General features: G+C 37.6%; 1 protein-coding gene across 2 annotated transcripts in view; it reads left to right on the top strand.

Annotated features, from left to right (window-relative positions):
- Kif5b (kinesin family member 5B) overlaps window positions 1-18000 on the top strand; it is a 47958-nt gene that overhangs the window by 14046 nt on the left and 15912 nt on the right. For both annotated transcript variants that reach the window (XM_013348988.2, XM_005354812.3), the window contains exons 3-14: window positions 1286-1359; window positions 2361-2465; window positions 2842-2890; window positions 3728-3783; window positions 3871-3958; window positions 4126-4250; window positions 6379-6483; window positions 6889-7034; window positions 7816-7964; window positions 9398-9591; window positions 11077-11145; window positions 15427-15633. In XM_013348988.2, the coding sequence (XP_013204442.1) occupies window positions 1286-1359; window positions 2361-2465; window positions 2842-2890; window positions 3728-3783; window positions 3871-3958; window positions 4126-4250; window positions 6379-6483; window positions 6889-7034; window positions 7816-7964; window positions 9398-9591; window positions 11077-11145; window positions 15427-15633 (1367 nt within the window). The remainder of the gene's footprint in view (window positions 1-1285; window positions 1360-2360; window positions 2466-2841; window positions 2891-3727; window positions 3784-3870; window positions 3959-4125; window positions 4251-6378; window positions 6484-6888; window positions 7035-7815; window positions 7965-9397; window positions 9592-11076; window positions 11146-15426; window positions 15634-18000) is intronic.

Here is an 18000-nt window from a genome sequence, read left to right as displayed (position 1 = left end):
TAGACCAGGCTGGTCTCGAACTCACAGAGATTCGCCTGCCTCTGCCTCCCGAGTGCTGGGATTAAAGGCGTGCGCCACCATCGCCCGGCTCTATTACAATTTTTTTAAAGATTTATTTATTATGTATACAGTGTTCTGCCTTCATGCCAGAAGAGGGCACCATAGTCTCATTGTAGATGGTTGTAAACCACCATGTGGTTGCTGAGAATTGAAGTCAGGGCCTCTGAAGAGCAGCCAGAGCTCTTAACCACTGGGCCATCTCTCCAGCTCCTATTTTTACTATTTTAAAGTCTGTGTGTGTGCTGTTGTGCACACACTAGTGAGTGCAGATTCGAGGCCAAAATCTTCAGATTGCCTGGAACATGTGGATGTTGGGAACTTAATTTGGGTCCTATGGAAGAACAGGAAGCTCCCTTGACAACTGAATCATCTGTCTTAATTAGGGTTACTGTTGTTGTCATGAAACACCATGACCAAAAGCAACTTGGAGGAAAATAGGGTTTATTTCACTCACAGTTTTAGATACCAGTTCATCAAAGGCAGTGAGGAGGAACCTAGAGGCAGGAGCTCATGCATAGGTCATGGGGATATTGCTTACCGCCTTACTTTTCATGACTTGCTTAGCCTTCTTCCCACCCCCCTTCCCTCACCCTCAAGACAGTAACAGTCCTGGCTGTCCTGGAACTCACTTTGTAGATCAGTCTGGCCTTGAATACACAGACATTAGCCTGTCTCTGTCCCCCACTCCCACCCCAGAGCTGAGATTACAAGCATGCACCACCAGTGCCTGACTGCTCAACCTTTCTAATAGAACCCGGATCTACCAGCCCAGAGGTAGCCTCACCCACAATGGGCTGGCTCCTTCCATATCAATCACTAAGAAAAGAAAATTACTTACTGCCAGGCAATAGTGGTACACCGCCTTTAATCCCAGCACTCGGGAGGCAGAGGCAGGCAGATCTCTGAGTTCGAGGCCAGCCTGGTCTACAGAGCAAGTTCCAGGACAGGCTCCAAAGCTATAGAGACCCTGTCCAAAAAAAAAAAAATCCAAAATAAATAAAAATGACATACAGGCCTGCCTATAGCCAGATCGTATGGAGGCATTTTCCTAGTTGAGGTTCCCTTCTCTGAGATGACTCTAGCTTATGTCAAGTTGACATAAACTAGCCATCTCTCCGTGCATTCTTTTGATGACTTTATAAACACTCTACGCATTAAACTTTAATCACTTTTTAAGTACTTTATTTAATGTCCCGGAAATACAAGGTCTTTTGTTTTTTCACAGATGTTCTTGAGGGCTACAATGGAACAATATTTGCATATGGGCAAACATCATCTGGGAAGACACACACAATGGAGGTAACATTTCATAGTCTTCGCTTGAATATAGTTTGCAGCATAGATAACTCATCCATTTTGATTTCTTGCAGTTAATTCATCATGCTTAAATGTTTTTATTTGCTCTTTATTGTCTTTTCTCATACAAATGATTCAGAAGTATTGGATTCTAATGAGCTCCTGAGCTTGATAGTAACCTGTACCTATATTTTGTATTATGAAGTCTTTTACTGGTTAGTGTAACTGCAAGATAAGGAACATTTTAGAATTAAACATTTGTTTTTCTACCTTGTGGGAAAATTTAGATGATTATAAGTGACTAATGTCTCCTGAATATCTGCTATACTTTTCTAATAAGATTATCCCCTCCCTTCTCAGTTCTGCTTTTTAATACTAGATATGACTGTCCTTTTCTGACTTTGTTCCTAGAAAATAGCCTGAGATCCCTGCTGCAGGCCATCTGGGTTTATCATTTGTATGAATGTACTGTATAAAGTAAATGACAACTTATTTTTGTAATTTTCACAAAATAATAGAAATAAAGACATTCCTAGTATTTGCATAAATTTGATTTAGTGTAGAAAATAATGTGTATTTATATGGAAAGAAATTAAAATCTTCTGTTTATTTTACAAATGTAGATGATCTAAATCTAGTACTTAAAGAACTTAGTTGGTGGCTAAGTGGTGGTGGCGCATGCCCTTAGTCTTAGCACTCGAAGGCAGAGACAGACAGATCTCTGAGTTTGAGGCGAATGTGGTCTACAGAGCAAAATCCAGGACAGCCAGGGGTATACAGAGAAATCCGGCCTCATAAAAAGAAAAAGAAAGAACTTAGTTGGTTTGTGGTTATATGTATTATATGTAATAGCTAAAATTTTTAATTATTTATAGAACAACTTCTACCAAAAGAAAAAGCCATAGTTCTTATCTGATTAATTATATATTATTAAAGAGTCAAAGGTTTTGTTTTTAATTTATCTCATAAAATTTGTTAAAAATTCTGCTTTTCTTTTCATGCAGGGTAAACTACATGATCCAGAGGGCATGGGTATTATTCCAAGAATAGTGCAAGATATTTTTAATTATATTTACTCGATGGATGAAAATTTGGAATTTCATATTAAGGTAAAGTCCAATGGGAAAAGTTATTTTCCAAAATAGCTGCTTTCTTAAAGTCAATTTCAAAAAGTTGTTGTAGGAGATAAGGTTGAAGGATCATTAGAATTAGCAAGCTGATTCTAGTTCATATGCCATTAGATGACTGCCTGCGTTAGCTAAATCTGTTCTTAGCTTCTCTCCCTATAAGATTCCCATCACACTTAACTGTTCTGTCTGTTGTGGATGATTTGTAACAGAAATGGGCTTCTCATCTTCCAGCAGCCCTGTAGCTTTCCTCTTAGTGTGTGCACTGCTGCTCATCAGTCCTTAGACTACATTGCTTATAAAGTGAGCACACTGTTGTAGTTTTGGTGAACTGAGGTTTTCTTTGTTTGTGCTTTAGGTTTCATATTTCGAAATATATCTGGATAAGATAAGGGACCTTTTAGATGGTAAGTTAAATATTGCTCTAATGATTTTAGTAGTACCTGTTGCTCTTCTAGTACTAGATGTTCTTAGTAACATGGATGAAACTCCATGAAGTGACACGCTGTACATAAGATAACTTACAGCATGTGGGTACTTAAATTTTTTTAAATTTGTTTAAATTTTTTATTTTAAAGGCAATTTTTAAATTTATTTTTAAAGGCAAGCGAAGTTTATTAAGAAGTAAAGGAGGGGGCTGGAGAGATGGCTCAGTGGTTAAGAGCATTGCCTCCTCTTCTAAAGGTCCTGAGTTCAATTCCCAGCAACCACATGGTGGCTCACAACCATCTGTAAAGAGGTCTGGCGCCCTCTTCTGGCCTGCAGGCATACACACAGGCAGAGTATTGTATACATAATAAATAAATAAATATTTAAAAAAAAAAAAAGAAGTAAAGGAATAGCTCTTTGTAGCTAGGAGGGAACCTGAACATGAGCTGCCATCATATGGGCAATTCTTAAGTGGTAATGAGAACTTTAAACTAAAAGTTGTAGGCTTAAACCAAATGTTAGTCTCAGTTGTTAGATGCATTGTTCTTCCCTCAGGCCTAATGTTCTTCTTTATAAAATGTGGGTGGTAGAAGTCTGGATCTAAATTCTATATTGCTACTTTAGTTTCCAGATACTCTCCTAGTATGTTAACAAGGCCTTGCTTTTTTATAGTAATACATATATAATATGCACAGTACAAATTTTTTAAGTTTTCCTCCTGTTGGACTGTAAGGGAAGCCTTGCACTTATATTAGTTATTTCATAGCTGATAGTAGAGTTTAGGCAATCTTGCTAATACAGCCTTTCTGTTTCAGTTTCAAAGACCAACCTTTCAGTCCATGAAGACAAAAACCGTGTTCCTTATGTAAAGGTACTTATAGAAGGAATGATTACTATAGAAAGCCCAGCAAGAGGTTTTTAAAAGGATACTAACAATACATTTTAAATTATTCCTTAGGGGTGCACAGAGCGTTTTGTATGTAGTCCAGATGAAGTGATGGATACCATAGATGAAGGGAAATCCAACAGACACGTAGCAGTCACAAGTAAGTGGAATATTCATTAGTACCTGCTAGGGCATGTCAGTCTTACATTCTTTCAATGAGGATAATGCAGTCTATTAATTTCCAGATATTTCTAATATAAAGTAATGCATATGGGAAATCATTAGTGAATGAACTGTATTTATAGTTGCTTACTAATTTTGTTGCAGATATGAATGAACATAGCTCTAGAAGTCACAGTATATTTCTGATTAATGTAAAACAAGAGAATACACAAACGGAACAGAAACTGAGTGGAAAGCTTTATCTGGTTGATTTAGCTGGCAGTGAAAAGGTAAACCCTCTCTTGAAATTCTGATAGATTCTTAGGCATTTCTGTAAACTTTACTTTGAATTGAAATTATATGCTACCTATTATTGTATCTTGAGAACTTGTGAAATTGGACTTAGTAATCTGAGAATTGTAACTGTTGATACCAGTGCTTTGTGATAACTGAATAACCTGTTTCTAAGTTACTGTCATTGACTGTATTGATTCAGTCAGTAGATACACTGTTTGAATTAAGATGTATGTCCTTATTGACAAATTGTTAACATGCCCTTGCAACTTTATTTTCTATCCCTGTCTGCAACCTTTCTGGTTTGGTTTTACAGTTGTCCCTTGGTATCATGGGGGATTAGTTTAAGACCCCTCAGACTACCCTCATTAATATACCAACATCCACAGGTGCTCAGGTCGCTTATAAAATCATACAGTGTTTGCATAGACCCTACACACATTCTTTTATATATTAGTACTCTCTAGATTACTACTAATATCTATTGTAGTATAAAGACCACATAAATGGATGTTAAACTGTATTGTTTAGAGACTGTTGACCAGAGACTAAGTTTATATATATTCAGTACAAATGCAGTTTGTTTTGGAATGTTTCTTATCTTATCTTTGACTAGTTGAGTTCACGGGTGTAGTTGTTTTTATTACTCTTTGTTCTTTGGGGGCCTGCCACCCAGCTCCTAAACAAATATAGGAGGTTTAGCCAGGCAGTGGTGGTGCATGCCTTTAATCAACAGCACTCGGGAGGCAGAGGCAGGCGGATCTCTGTGAGTTCGAGGCCAGCCTGGTCTAGAAGAGCTAGTTCCAGGACAGGAACCAAAAAGCTACGGAGAAACCCTGTCTTAAAAATCAAAAAAAAAAACCCTCAAATATAGGAGGCTTATTCTTACTTGTGAATGCCTGGCCTTAGCTTGGTTTATTTCTAGCCAGCTTTTCTTAAATTATCCCATCTATCTTTTGCCTCTGTGCTTTTACCTTTCTCTATTCTGCTTATCTTTTCTTTCCTTTCTTATTCTGTGTCTGGCTGGGTGGCTGGATGCCTGGCCCCTGGCATCCTCCTTTTCTCCCTCCCTTCCTTGTTCTATTCCTGTTTACTCTCTGCCTGGCAGCCCTGTCTATTTCTCTCTTCTGCCTAGCTACTGGCTGTTCAGCTCTTTATTAGACCACTTAGCTGTTTTAGACAGGCTTCACAGAGGTAAACAAATGCATCATAAAAGAATGCAACACTTGTTTGCATTATTATACAAATATTCTACAACACAAACAAATATAACACATTTTCAACTAATATTCCACAACACATGGATATAGGAGGATCAGCTGTACCAACGGGGAATTTTGCTTTATTATTATGGTACTATATGATTCTAATTTTAATCTACAAAAAAATGACTATAGTGTCCTTGTTTTTTTTAATTGTTTGTGTACTTGTTTTTTAAATCCCAGGTTAGCTTATGTAGTATTTTAGAACTGTGTTTTTTTATTTTTACCAGTTATGACATCTTTTAAACTTAGGTGATTTTCAGTTTCTTGTAGCACAATTAATAAAAACAAGAGATAGATATTAGGGTTCAGGCTGAAGATCAGAAAAACAAAGTGGCCAGCCACTGACTCTTAGCCCTACCTCAGACTAATCCTGCTTCCCCAAATGCTCAAACTGAGACTGAGAATGAGACCGGTCTCCTCCCATCTTCTCTTCCTCTCTGGTGCTGGGATAGAAGATGTGTGCCGCCACTGCCTGGCCTCTATTGCTGACTAGTTTTGTGCTCTGATTTTCAGGCAAGCTTTATTTATTAAAATACAAATAATATACCACTATAGTTTCTTATTTCCTCATGTAGCAAAGAGATTAACAATGAAAACTACAAATTTAAATATATATTTGTTACTGTCAAAAGCACACTAAAAACATTTAATATTTCTTTAATCACATTATTATGCAATTAGTTGTTTGCCAAGGTTCTTGGAATAGTAAGTGTGCAAGGAATCTTAGTTCCTCAGTATGAATATCATTTTTCCTCTGTAATTTTATACTGCTGTTTATTGATGACTTTTTAGAAAATTGGAAGAAAATTACTTTACATTAATATAAATTTGCTTTATTATTGTGTAATCTTTTTCATAGGTTAGTAAAACTGGAGCTGAAGGTGCTGTGCTAGATGAAGCTAAGAACATCAACAAATCACTTTCAGCACTTGGAAATGTCATTTCTGCTTTGGCAGAGGGCAGTGTGAGTATACATGCCTGTTAGCTCCCTGTTGTGAGACTATACATGTGCAGAAATGTCAATCTGAATAAGTGTGTATGCTGTCTTCTGAGCTTAGTATGTGAATCCTAGCTTCTATCTTAAAATCAAATAGTTATAATAAATAAGCCAGCCAGGCCTGGGAAAGCATGTCTGATCACAGCACAGAAGTGGGGTAATTTAGAGTTACAGAACTTAACCCCAGCACTGGGGAGGCAGACAGAACTGTACACAGAGAAACCCTGTCTTGAAACACCACAAAAAAATAAATAAATAAATAAATAATAATAATAAAATAAAAAAGGGGGGGAGAGAGAAAGAAAAGTTACAGAACAATTTCTGTTGTATGAAAACTCACTGGTTTTGTGTTTTCTTGGTTTCTGTTTGTAGACCTATGTTCCATATCGAGATAGTAAAATGACCAGAATTCTTCAAGACTCATTAGGTGGCAACTGCAGGACCACTATTGTCATCTGCTGCTCTCCATCATCATACAATGAGTCTGAAACAAAATCAACACTCCTCTTTGGTCAAAGGTTTGTTGTTAAATACAAAATCTAAGGCCAGGCAGTGGTCGCACACACCTTTCATCCCAGCATTCAGGAGGTAGAAGCAGGCAGATCTCAGTGAGTTCAAGGCCAGTCAGGGCTATAAAAACATACCCTTTCTCCAAAAAAAACAAAAAACAAAGTCTAAAGATACTTGTGCATAAAGGTTATTATGTCAGATAGCTACTACTCAAGTCCAAATCTATACATTTTTATCAGACAGCTAGATCCTGTACTTTTCAAGCAGGATATAGGTAATATGTATTAGATCCCTTATTTTAGACTAATGAGCTTTGACTTTTCATAAACATTAAAATTAATTTTGAAATTTAGTCACGTTTTTGTGGGAGTCTAATTTCCCATTGATGAAAGTAAACATTTGAACCAGATGATAAAGTAAAAGCCTGTATTAAGTTCGCTGACATACCTAACAGACTCAAAGTAATGTACATGAAATGGCTACTATAGGAAAATCAATGACATTATCTTAGAGCTGCAATAATAAGTATCTTTTCTTAGTTTTGATTGTTTGTGTGTTTGTTTTTGTTTAATGTTACCAGAGACTTGGGGCTGACAAGTTAATTTGGGTTGTCAATAGATAATACTCTTATGTGATATCTTTTGTTGTTTATTCTAAGAACAAATAGATAATCTTGGACAAATTGTTACTTAGCTACACATAGGATGTCAACTAACAATCCTTTGAGTCATACCCTCTTTTTTGTAATTACTACTCTTTCTTAATTATTTCCATAATTGCGTCTCTTAGGGCCAAAACAATTAAGAACACAGTCTGTGTCAATGTGGAGTTAACTGCAGAGCAGTGGAAAAAGAAGTATGAAAAAGAAAAGGAAAAAAATAAGACTCTACGAAACACCATTCAGTGGCTTGAAAATGAACTCAACCGATGGCGTAATGGTAATGATTTAAAGATTTGTCATTTACATTTTCTCACTTGGGGCTATTTTACATACTTGAGATTTTTATAGGAATGCTAAATGAAAATAAAACCTATTTTCAGTTTTTAAGCAGGTTTCCATCTTCAAGTAAAGATCACAATCTGCCATTAAATGTTTACTTAACAATAGCCGCTACAGTATCGTAAGGCACCTAGGTTAGAAAGGAGTCAATAACAGGCAAGATTTGATGGATTTCAAAGAAGCGAGTAAGATGAGTGTAAATTCCAGATGTCCAGTTCTTAGAGACAGAGCTTTGTGGTACATGTGTAGCACTTGGGAAGCAGACCTCAATGACTTTTTAAGTTTGGTCCTGCCTAGCCTATGTAACAGTGCCTTGTATAAAATATGTATACATACTTACACACACACACACACACTACATTTATATATATATTTATATATGAAACATAGCTGGGAGTGGTAGCATACGATTTTAGTCCCAGCTTTTGTGAGACAGGGTCTGGTCAACATGACAAGACTACCAATCTCAAAAACAAACAGAAACCTCAAGAACAGAGCAGAAAGAAAAGTTGGTAAGAGCTGCTGACATTGAGTAAAAGGAGGAACAGAGAAGACTTGTGAAATGGGACTTGCTACCCATCGCTTTGCAAAAACGTTAATCTCAACAGGTGAAAAATAGAACTTGATAGAGTTTAATAATAAGCAAAGTTTCAATGAATCTCTTAGATTTCTTTTGTCTCCATATTCCTTACCCAAGATAGAGAGAAAGCAAAGGAAATAAGTGTACATTAGACCCCCTCTCCATTATATCTCACACAGATGCCTACAGTCCCATCCCAGTGCCATTTGGGAACTTACAGCCTTGGGCTTTAAGTCTGCTAAATGGACTCCTGTCTCCAACATCAGCAATCCCAGGATTTGGATAGCTCTCAGCAGCAGACAGGCCTCATTGGTGCACCACTGCAGAAGCCCCGGGCTTTTGAACCATATGTAATATTCTGTCCATCATCTCTGGATGGGCTGTTGCTGGTCTTTCTTGAACAAATATAATCTGCAAAAGCTAGAATAAGTAGTTAGTTCTTCAAATGCTGACATCATATATGATAAGGATCATTCAGGAAAACATGGCACTGCAGAGATATAAAAGAAAGTGCCGGTGGTTGACCCTGAAGAAATAGAGATGAGCAAATCACCTGATAATTCAGAGTAGCTGTTCTAACCAAGCTATGAAAATTGCAAAGTATAGAAAGTTGAAGGAAGTGAAAACATTGACTAGAATGAGAAATTAAAGTACATTTTAAAGTTCAAACAGCTCTGTGCTAAACATAGAGAGCACCGACAGCAGACTAGGTCAGACGAGCAGAGGGAGAAGAGTGTGTGCGAATTTTAGATGTGCAGATTTGTAGTAACCATTTCATTGTCTTATTTTAGGGGAGACAGTGCCTATTGATGAGCAGTTTGACAAAGAGAAAGCCAATTTGGAGGCTTTCACAGCAGATAAAGATATTACTATTACCAATGATAAAGCAGCAGCTGCAATTGGAGTAGCTGGCAGTTTTACAGATGCTGAAAGAAGGAAGTGTGAAGAAGAAATTGCTAAATTGTATAAACAACTTGATGACAAGGTACATTTCATATACCTTGTTTTATGCTTTCTGTTTTGTTTTAGAATGCTGTTGATCAGTATTTTTATTTAATTTCAGTTTTAAGGTTCCTTGTGGTCTACATCTTCCTTTATTTCTCTTAGCTTTTAGAAAGCCATGATATTGCCAGGTGTGATGGAACATGCTGAAATTATTGCACTTGGGAGGTGGAGGCAGGAGGACCAAGAATATGCTAGCCTTGATTATATAAGTGATTTTGCAGCTAACCTGGTTGTATGAGACCAACAGTGATTGTAGGGGGTTGGGGAATCATGTTAACAGAAAATTTAAAAGCTGACTTCAAGGGCTTGGGGATATAGTTAAGTCATAGAATGTTTGCATTGCATGGGGCTTTGGATTTCGTTAGCAACACCAGGGAAAGAAAATACAATATCAGTTCTGTGTAGAAATTGTATATAAACAAACTTTTCCATATGATGGGGGAATACCTATAATACTAGCATACAAGAAGCTAAGACAGGAGAATCACCAGTTTGAGGCCAGCTGGAGATACCCTATTTTAAAAACAAACAACAGTAACAAAAAATCAGAACATGGCTCCTTGGTAGAGTGCATGGTACTTGCCTAGAATGATCTGGACATCCTACCTACCCCTTAAAAACAGACAAAATGTAATAGGCTAATTTGGCATTGGGTCACTGAAGAATCATAATGAAGCAACCATTTAAAATTAGGGATCTGAAGACCTTCATAAGAGATGATGGAAGAAAAGAGGAGAGGACAAAGAAGAGAGGGTTGTTATCTTCCCTGCTTGCATCACTTAGCAAAAAGACAGGCATAAACACAGTGGAAATAGAACATAGTTTGGTTTGATTTGATTTGGTTTATGGTTTATGTTTTGTGTATGTGTGTTTTGTTTTTGTTGGTTGGTTGGTTGGTTGGTTTTGCGAAACAGGTTTCCTTGTGCAACTCCGGCTCCTGAAACTTACTCTGTAGATCAGGCAGGCTGGCCTCAAACTCAGAGATCCACCTATCTCCACCTCCCAAGTGCTGGGATTAAAAGCATGTATCACCACCACCCAATGGTTTTGGGTTTTGAAGAGACTACATAACCATTATTTTCAGTAGTAACTTAAATAATAACTAATTTTTTAGCCTTTAAAGTTATTCCATAAACTTTGGACCTTTTCTTGGTTGTACAGCAAATGGCATATTATTAATGAAGAAAAGCTTTCCCTTTTCAATTTTCCTTAGGAATTTAATTCAGGTGGTGGTGGCGCACACCTTTAATCCCAGCACTTGGATTTGGGAGGCAGAGGCAGGCGGCTCTCTTTGAGTTTAAGGTCAACCTGGTCTATAGGGAGAGTTCCAGGACAGCCAGGGCTACACACAGAAATCTGATCTCAAAAAACAAAACATATTCTGTGGACTGTTTCGGAGGAGTTAGTGTTGGGAAACAAGCCACATTATAGTCCACTTTGCTAACGGGATCCTTTACATTTTTAGGATGAAGAGATTAATCAACAAAGTCAACTGGTGGAGAAATTGAAGACGCAAATGTTGGATCAGGAAGAGGTGGGTTAAGTCCTCTCAGAATAGCTTTAGTGTTTATCCTCTGAAGATAAAGGAATCTGTGGATTAGATTATGTTAAGTATTATACTTTTAAAGTTGTTGAGTGTGTGCATGCTTAATTGTCAATGTACTATGAGATTAATCATTGCTTATATTGAATGAAGCAGAGACTGATTTCCTCCTTTAAATGCTTTTTGTTGCTTGGTTTTGAAGTTTGAGTTTCCTCTTATGGAAGGGAGAAGACAGCTTCTACAAAATGTTTATTTTTGCCAGCTGTAGTGATTTATAATCATCATAAGCCTATAATCTCAGAAGTAGGGGTACTATGGCAGGGGATTTCCAAATTTAAGGCCAGCAAAGACTTCATAGTGAGCCCCTTTCTCAGAAACAACAGTAGTGAAATTTTGGACCACCGTATGTCTTTGAGCTTTTTAACTAGACTTCTCTCATGGCTTGCTCAGCCTGATTTCTTACAGCACCCAGAGCCCCCAGCCCTGAGTTGGTACAAGCTCCTATGGGACAGGTCCCTCTCACATCAATCAATCAATCAAGAAAATTCACCATAGCCTTGCCCACAGGCCTGTCTGGTAGGGACATTTTCTAAGTTGAGGTTCCCTCTTCTGAAATGAATCTAACTTGCATCAAATTGTCATAGCCAGCATGGGCTGAAGAGATGGCTCAGCGATTAAAAGCTCTGGCTGCTCTTCCAAAGCACCCGTGTTCGATTCCCAGCACCCAGATGGCAGCTCCCAACTGTCTGTATTTCCAGTTCTAGGGGATCTGACACCCTCACACAAACATGCAGGCAGAACACCCAGTGTACATTAAATAAAAAATAAATAAATCATTTTTTTTTAAAGCCAACATGCTGGACAGTGGTGGCACATGGCTTAAATCCCAGTACTTAGGAGGCAGAAGCAAGTGGGTTGATCACTTACTTTCAGTCCAACCTGGTCTAATAGAGCAAGTTTCAGGACAGCCAAGGCTACACAGAGAAACCCTCTCTCAGAAAAACAAACAACTAGCCAGTATAATAGGTATAAAACCAAACATTTACATATAATAAATCATAAAGAAATTTATTTTAGAACAGTTCTTTGGTTATGCATTTATTCTTGCTATTAAAAAGAAAGCAGATTTGAATACTAATGAATGCCTCACCTTTTGTTTTTGTTTTCTGAGATAGGGTTTCTTTGTGTAACAGCTCTGACTGTCCTGGAACTTGATTTGTAGATCAAATTGGCCTCAGATTCACAGAGATTGGCCTGCCTCTGCCTCCCAAGCTCTGGTATTAAAGGTGTGCCCCACCACCGCCCAACCGCATGCCAGTTTTTAAAATCAAGTATTCTAGCCTGGTAGTAGAAGTGCACGCCTGTAATCCCAGCACTCGGGAGGCAGAGACAGGTAGATCTCTTGAGTTCTATAGATAGAATTCAGAGACATCGAGGACTACACAGAGAACCCCTATCTTGAAAAGCCGTAATAATAATAAATTCTAAAACATTTGTAGTAATAGGTGCGGCGGGCTGCATCCCGGCACCCGGCCGCCCACATGGCTAGCTCTACCCGAAATAATTACACGGACACTATATTATTTTAATCACTGTTTGTCCCATTTTTATCTAGCCTCTTTAAGGCTAACTCTTACACCTGGATTAGCCCATTTTTTATCATATGTGTTGTACCCCAACGTGTGCTTACCGGGAAGATTTTAGCCTACGTCCATCCTGGGTCGGAGCTTTATCGCGTGTGCCTCAGAGAGCAGAGCTCTCGCCTCTGTCCGCAGGAGTGGAGCATCTCGTGTCTCTCTCTGAGGCATCTGCCCCCTCGAGCAGAGCTGTCGAGTCTCTGACCTCACTTCCTCTTCCGCCCAGCATTCTGCTCCTCCCACTTACGTTCTAACCTATCAGGTCAAGCAGCTTCTTTATTAAATCAACCAATGACCTTCCTCCATCAAACATTAACACCATAAGTTTGATATTTACATATTGGGAGAATAATACCACCATAAAATTTGATATTTATATTTTGGGAGATGATGGTAGAAAAATATTAAGTCTTTATTTTCCATAATTAAATCACCTTATTTCTATAAGAGCAGAAACCTTTATATGCACAATAAAAACACTGTCGTTAATAACATATAGTCTTGGGACCTGAGCCCAGATATCTGGAGTTCTTTGATCATACAGGCTTGGGGATGGTTACATATTACATGTTCATATCTCAGACTGTCAAGTTACATGCTGTAAAATGGAGGTGGAGTGTGTGTGTGTGTGTGTGTGTGTGTGTGCGCGCGCGCGCGCGCGCCAGAAACACCTGATTTAGTTCTTGATTAGTTTTGATTTCCTTTTGGACATTGATCAGAAACTTTTACTGCTGATACATTTTTCTTAGCTCTATGCCAGGTTGTTACTCAGAATTTAAAAGCTGAGACTAAACCATTGTTATGAAAGATAGTTTCTGAACACATTGACTTAGTCATTGTATTAATTAGGGTTCTCTAGAGGAACAGAACATTGTAGGGGATTTATCAGAATGCATTACTTTAGAATGTAGTTCAACTAGTTTAACAGCAGCTGTCTACCAACAGAATATCCAAGAATCTATTAGTTGTTTAGTTCACAAGGCTGGATGTCTCAGCTGGTATTCAACATATAACAGAATTGCAAAGAAGTGGTCTCTAATGCCTACTTTGAAGGAATGGACTTACCAGCCAGAGTGAGAGTAAGCAGGCAAAGAGTAAAAACTTCCTTCTTCCGTGTCCTTACATGGAAAGTATGTCCCAGATTAAAGGTGGATTGTTCCCCTTGAAAGAGCTGGACTAGAAATGGGCCTTCCTACTTCAAATGATTTAAATTAAAAAAAAAAAAATCCCTCACAGGTATACCCAGCCATTTATTTGGGTTTTAGTTAATTCCAGATATAATCAATTTGACAACCAAGAATAGCCATCACAGTTGTTAGTAATTGTGTAATTTTCAATGTGACTCTTTTTGGAAATGTGAATGTCACATGAATAAACATACTTTTACTCCTTCATGCTGTCTTCCTACACCCAGTCTGTGCCATCTTTCATCTTATTTCTCATGATTTAGTCTGGATCCTTATTTCACCCAATACAGTGGAGATAATTGAAAAATAGTCCCTATTTAAAATGTTTTGAGAAGCTAAAGAAACAGAATTGACTAAACTCCAGTAGACTGAATATCTGTCATCAGGAAAACCAGTTTATCTTTATGGAGTATTAAGACACAGTCTTGCTTTTTAGCCTGGAACTCCACATTGAGCCCATGCCTGGTGTCTTCTTATTTACTTCAGCCATAGCAGTGGTCTTGGAGGGATGCTGTTAGCATTTGGGATTTGATAATTTTTTACTCTTCTGTTCTTTGTACTGTGTGGAACATTTAGCATTCATTATTCCTGTTTTCTAATGCTATTAATAGCCATTACTAACATTCCCATGTGTTTCCAAATGTTTTTGCTGAAAGTAACTGACCTGGATGATCCTTTTTCTTCTCTCCAGTTCAAGCTTTAATATGCTGAAATATTTCTGAGGCATAACTTAGAAGCTACCCTTAGTTCCCTAAAGCAGATCTAAGTTCTTGAGAGATGATTTACTTTGATTCCATGTGTATATCTGGGTGCCTGCATATATGCATGTATAGCCTGTGTGTGCCTGGTGCCCTTAGAAAACAGAAGGCATTTGATTCCCTGACATTGGAGTTAGAGTTAATTTTGTTCTTCCTGATATGGGTGGGTGCTAGATTCTGAGTTCAGATCTTATGGAAGAACAGCAAGTGCTCTTCAGTGTGAGCCATGTCTCCAGCTCCAGATCTAAATGTTTAAAGAACAAATCATTTTGCACTTGGACTTGGACTTGGGGTTTTAAACATGGTACTCACAAGTCTAGAATCCTCTTCCTTTTAATTTTTTAAAATTTATTTACATGACTAAAGTCTACTTCTTAGCTAACTTCTCCATGAATACCATCCAGAAAGATATTCCTTTTCTATGGTACCAATCGGTCTCTTCTATGCTTTAAACTCTGTCTTGTATTGCCCTTATTTTCCTGGACTTCAGTTTAGTAGATTTCTCAAAGACAGCATTCTTTTCTCCCTTTCTGTACTCCACAAAGTGTAGCCGAGTACCTGCACATGTAAGTCTTCTGTGTATCAGCATCTTTGATATTGCTACTTTTCATCTCTCATTTGTGTAAATCTTAAAGGGAATGAATCTTGTCTCACGAGTTTGTTAAAATTCTGTTTTACTCTTTCATACAGCTTCTGGCATCAACCAGAAGGGATCAAGATAACATGCAAGCTGAACTGAATCGCCTACAAGCAGAAAATGATGCTTCCAAAGAGGAAGTCAAGGAAGTTTTACAAGCCTTAGAGGAACTGGCTGTTAATTATGATCAGAAGTCTCAGGAAGTTGAAGACAAAACCAAGGAATATGAATTGCTTAGTGATGAATTGAATCAGAAATCTGTAAGATAAGTTTGGTTTTATTTATACTTAAGTATAAGTTATGTTAAATGAAAAGTTATTTTAGTAAGCTATTCCTATATATGCCTAAGATATTGATAATATCAGCTCTCAAGACAGTCAGGTCTCACCCTCACTTGTTACATAGAAACCCTAGGAGGTAGAGCAACAGGGTTATAATTTTCATTCCTAAAACTATATTGATACAATTTAATTGTTAATTTAAATGATGTTGGCTATTTCTAATGTTAGGAAAAAAATAACACACATTTTAGTAAAACTATCAATGATCAAACTCAAATTAGGAAATATGCATATGACGGTGGTGGTGCACGCCTTTAATCCCAGCACTTGGGAGGCAGAGGCAGGCAGATCTCTGTGAGTTCAAGACCACCCTGGTCTACAAGAGCTAGTTCCAGGACAGGCTCCAAAACCACAGAGAAACCCTGTCTCGAAAAACCAAAAAAAAAAGAAAAAAAAGAAATATGCATATGAGAAAATAGTAAATGTAACCAGATGTTATGGCATGTGTCTTTAATTATAGCACTAGGGAAGAGAGGCAAAGAGATAGCTGCAAACTCCAGGACAGCCTGAGCTATACAGTGATCACCTATCTCAGCAAAACCAAGAGAGAGGAAGGGAGGGAGGAAGTGCCATCTAATTGAGTTATTCAGAGTGTTATGCGTACATTATTTTGAATAATTATTGTTTTGCTCACTGGAATACTAACTGTTTGCACATGGAGTAGTAGCCTTTGCAGCACAAGGAATAGGACCTCAAGGTTATATAGCAGATGGAGATTTATGTGGGTTGCTTTCTTCCTGGAGTGACATCAGAAATAGCAAATAGCTATTAGTATTTCAACAACACTGATCCTATGTTCCAGATGTTAATATTTGACTTTCTGCTTAGAAATCAGTACCTAGAGGTATTCAGTATTGGTGTCTGCCGTATCTTTCCTACCTGTGCTCACGTGTCTGAAAGAAACTAGTCAGTACTAAGAAATAAAGCCTTTACAAAGACTTACTGCTCCTGAAATGTTATCAAATAGCACCTTTAAAAGATTTGCCTTTTGTGGGTTGCTATGAAATAGTGCTAAAGTGATGGCTCAGTGTTTTAAAGCATTTGTTGCTCTTTCAGGACCAGGTTTGATTCCTGGCACCCACATAGTGACACACAAACCACCAACACTCATACACATTAAAGTAAATCTAAAAAGACATAGAGCTTATAAATAAAGGTTTACTGCTTCGGATGTTCGTTTTCTGTTTTTAATCTCCAAAGTTAACAGTTAGATTTTCATAATTTGTTGCCAAGGATATCTAAGAGTGTTGTAATTCTTCCCCAGTTGAATTATTTTAGCAAATCTAAATGCTATTTAGCAAAACAACAGGTGAATCTTAAAGGTAGTAAGTTGGCCTTTGTCCACTGATTTTGGTATTTAATACTGTTGTATTTGTAGCACGGATGTGGAACTGAAATCTCCAGATGTTGTTGCTTATATGTTCAAGCAGTATTGTGTTTAGATAGTAAAGAAAATACCTGGGTGTTTGATTTTTGGTAGAAACAGTGTATACTAAATTATGAAACATGGAGTAGAGCTAGTATACTGTAAACTGGGAGAAGTGTTCTGCTGATAACTAGAAACTAAAGGAAATGACCAACCAGTAGAAGAAACAGGCAGTTGAATGATGGCACCTGTACTCAAATATTGACTAAAAGTCAGCAAATTGCATTATCCATGCTACATTTGATATTTGATGTATCATTTTAACATGGGCCAAATTGGATTATACTCTTTAAAATGTGATGATTTTTGTAGCTGATAACCAGATATTATATTAAATGTACAGTTAGAGTAATTAAAGTCAATAACATTGATTCATCCTTAGCTCCTAGGTAATTGCTTATATCATAGTAGTAAGAATAATTATGATTAGGTAAATTATTTTTAGTGGGCATGTACAAAGTAAATAAAGGAAGCATACTAACTGCATAGAAAGCTGTAGCATGAATAATAAAAACCCAGGGAAAGATTGGGGTTCAACCTGAAGATCAGAGAAGCGAAGCAGCCAAGCCACTGGAGAGCTCTTACCTCTATGAAGTCTTCACATTGAAAAAGAGCAAGTTCCTGTCTCATCCTGTTTTATATTCCTCTCTAGTGCTGGGATTAAAGGCATGCACCTACCTCCTGACCTCTATGGCTAACTAGTGTGGCTGCTGGGTTTAAAGCTGTGTGCCACCACTGCCTGGCCTGCATGGCTGTTTTGCTTTCTGATCTTCAGGCAAGCTTTATTTATTAAAACACAAATGAAATATCACTACAGAAAGCAATTCTCCAAAACCAGGGAATAGCGTTCTAAACATTAA

The sequence above is a fragment of the Microtus ochrogaster genome, chromosome 16, assembly GCF_000317375.1.
Source record: "Microtus ochrogaster isolate Prairie Vole_2 chromosome 16, MicOch1.0, whole genome shotgun sequence".
NCBI classification, from domain to species: Eukaryota; Metazoa; Chordata; class Mammalia; order Rodentia; family Cricetidae; genus Microtus; species Microtus ochrogaster.
Note: the sequence above shows the minus strand (reverse complement) of the source record. Positions and strands in the feature narration are given on the sequence as shown.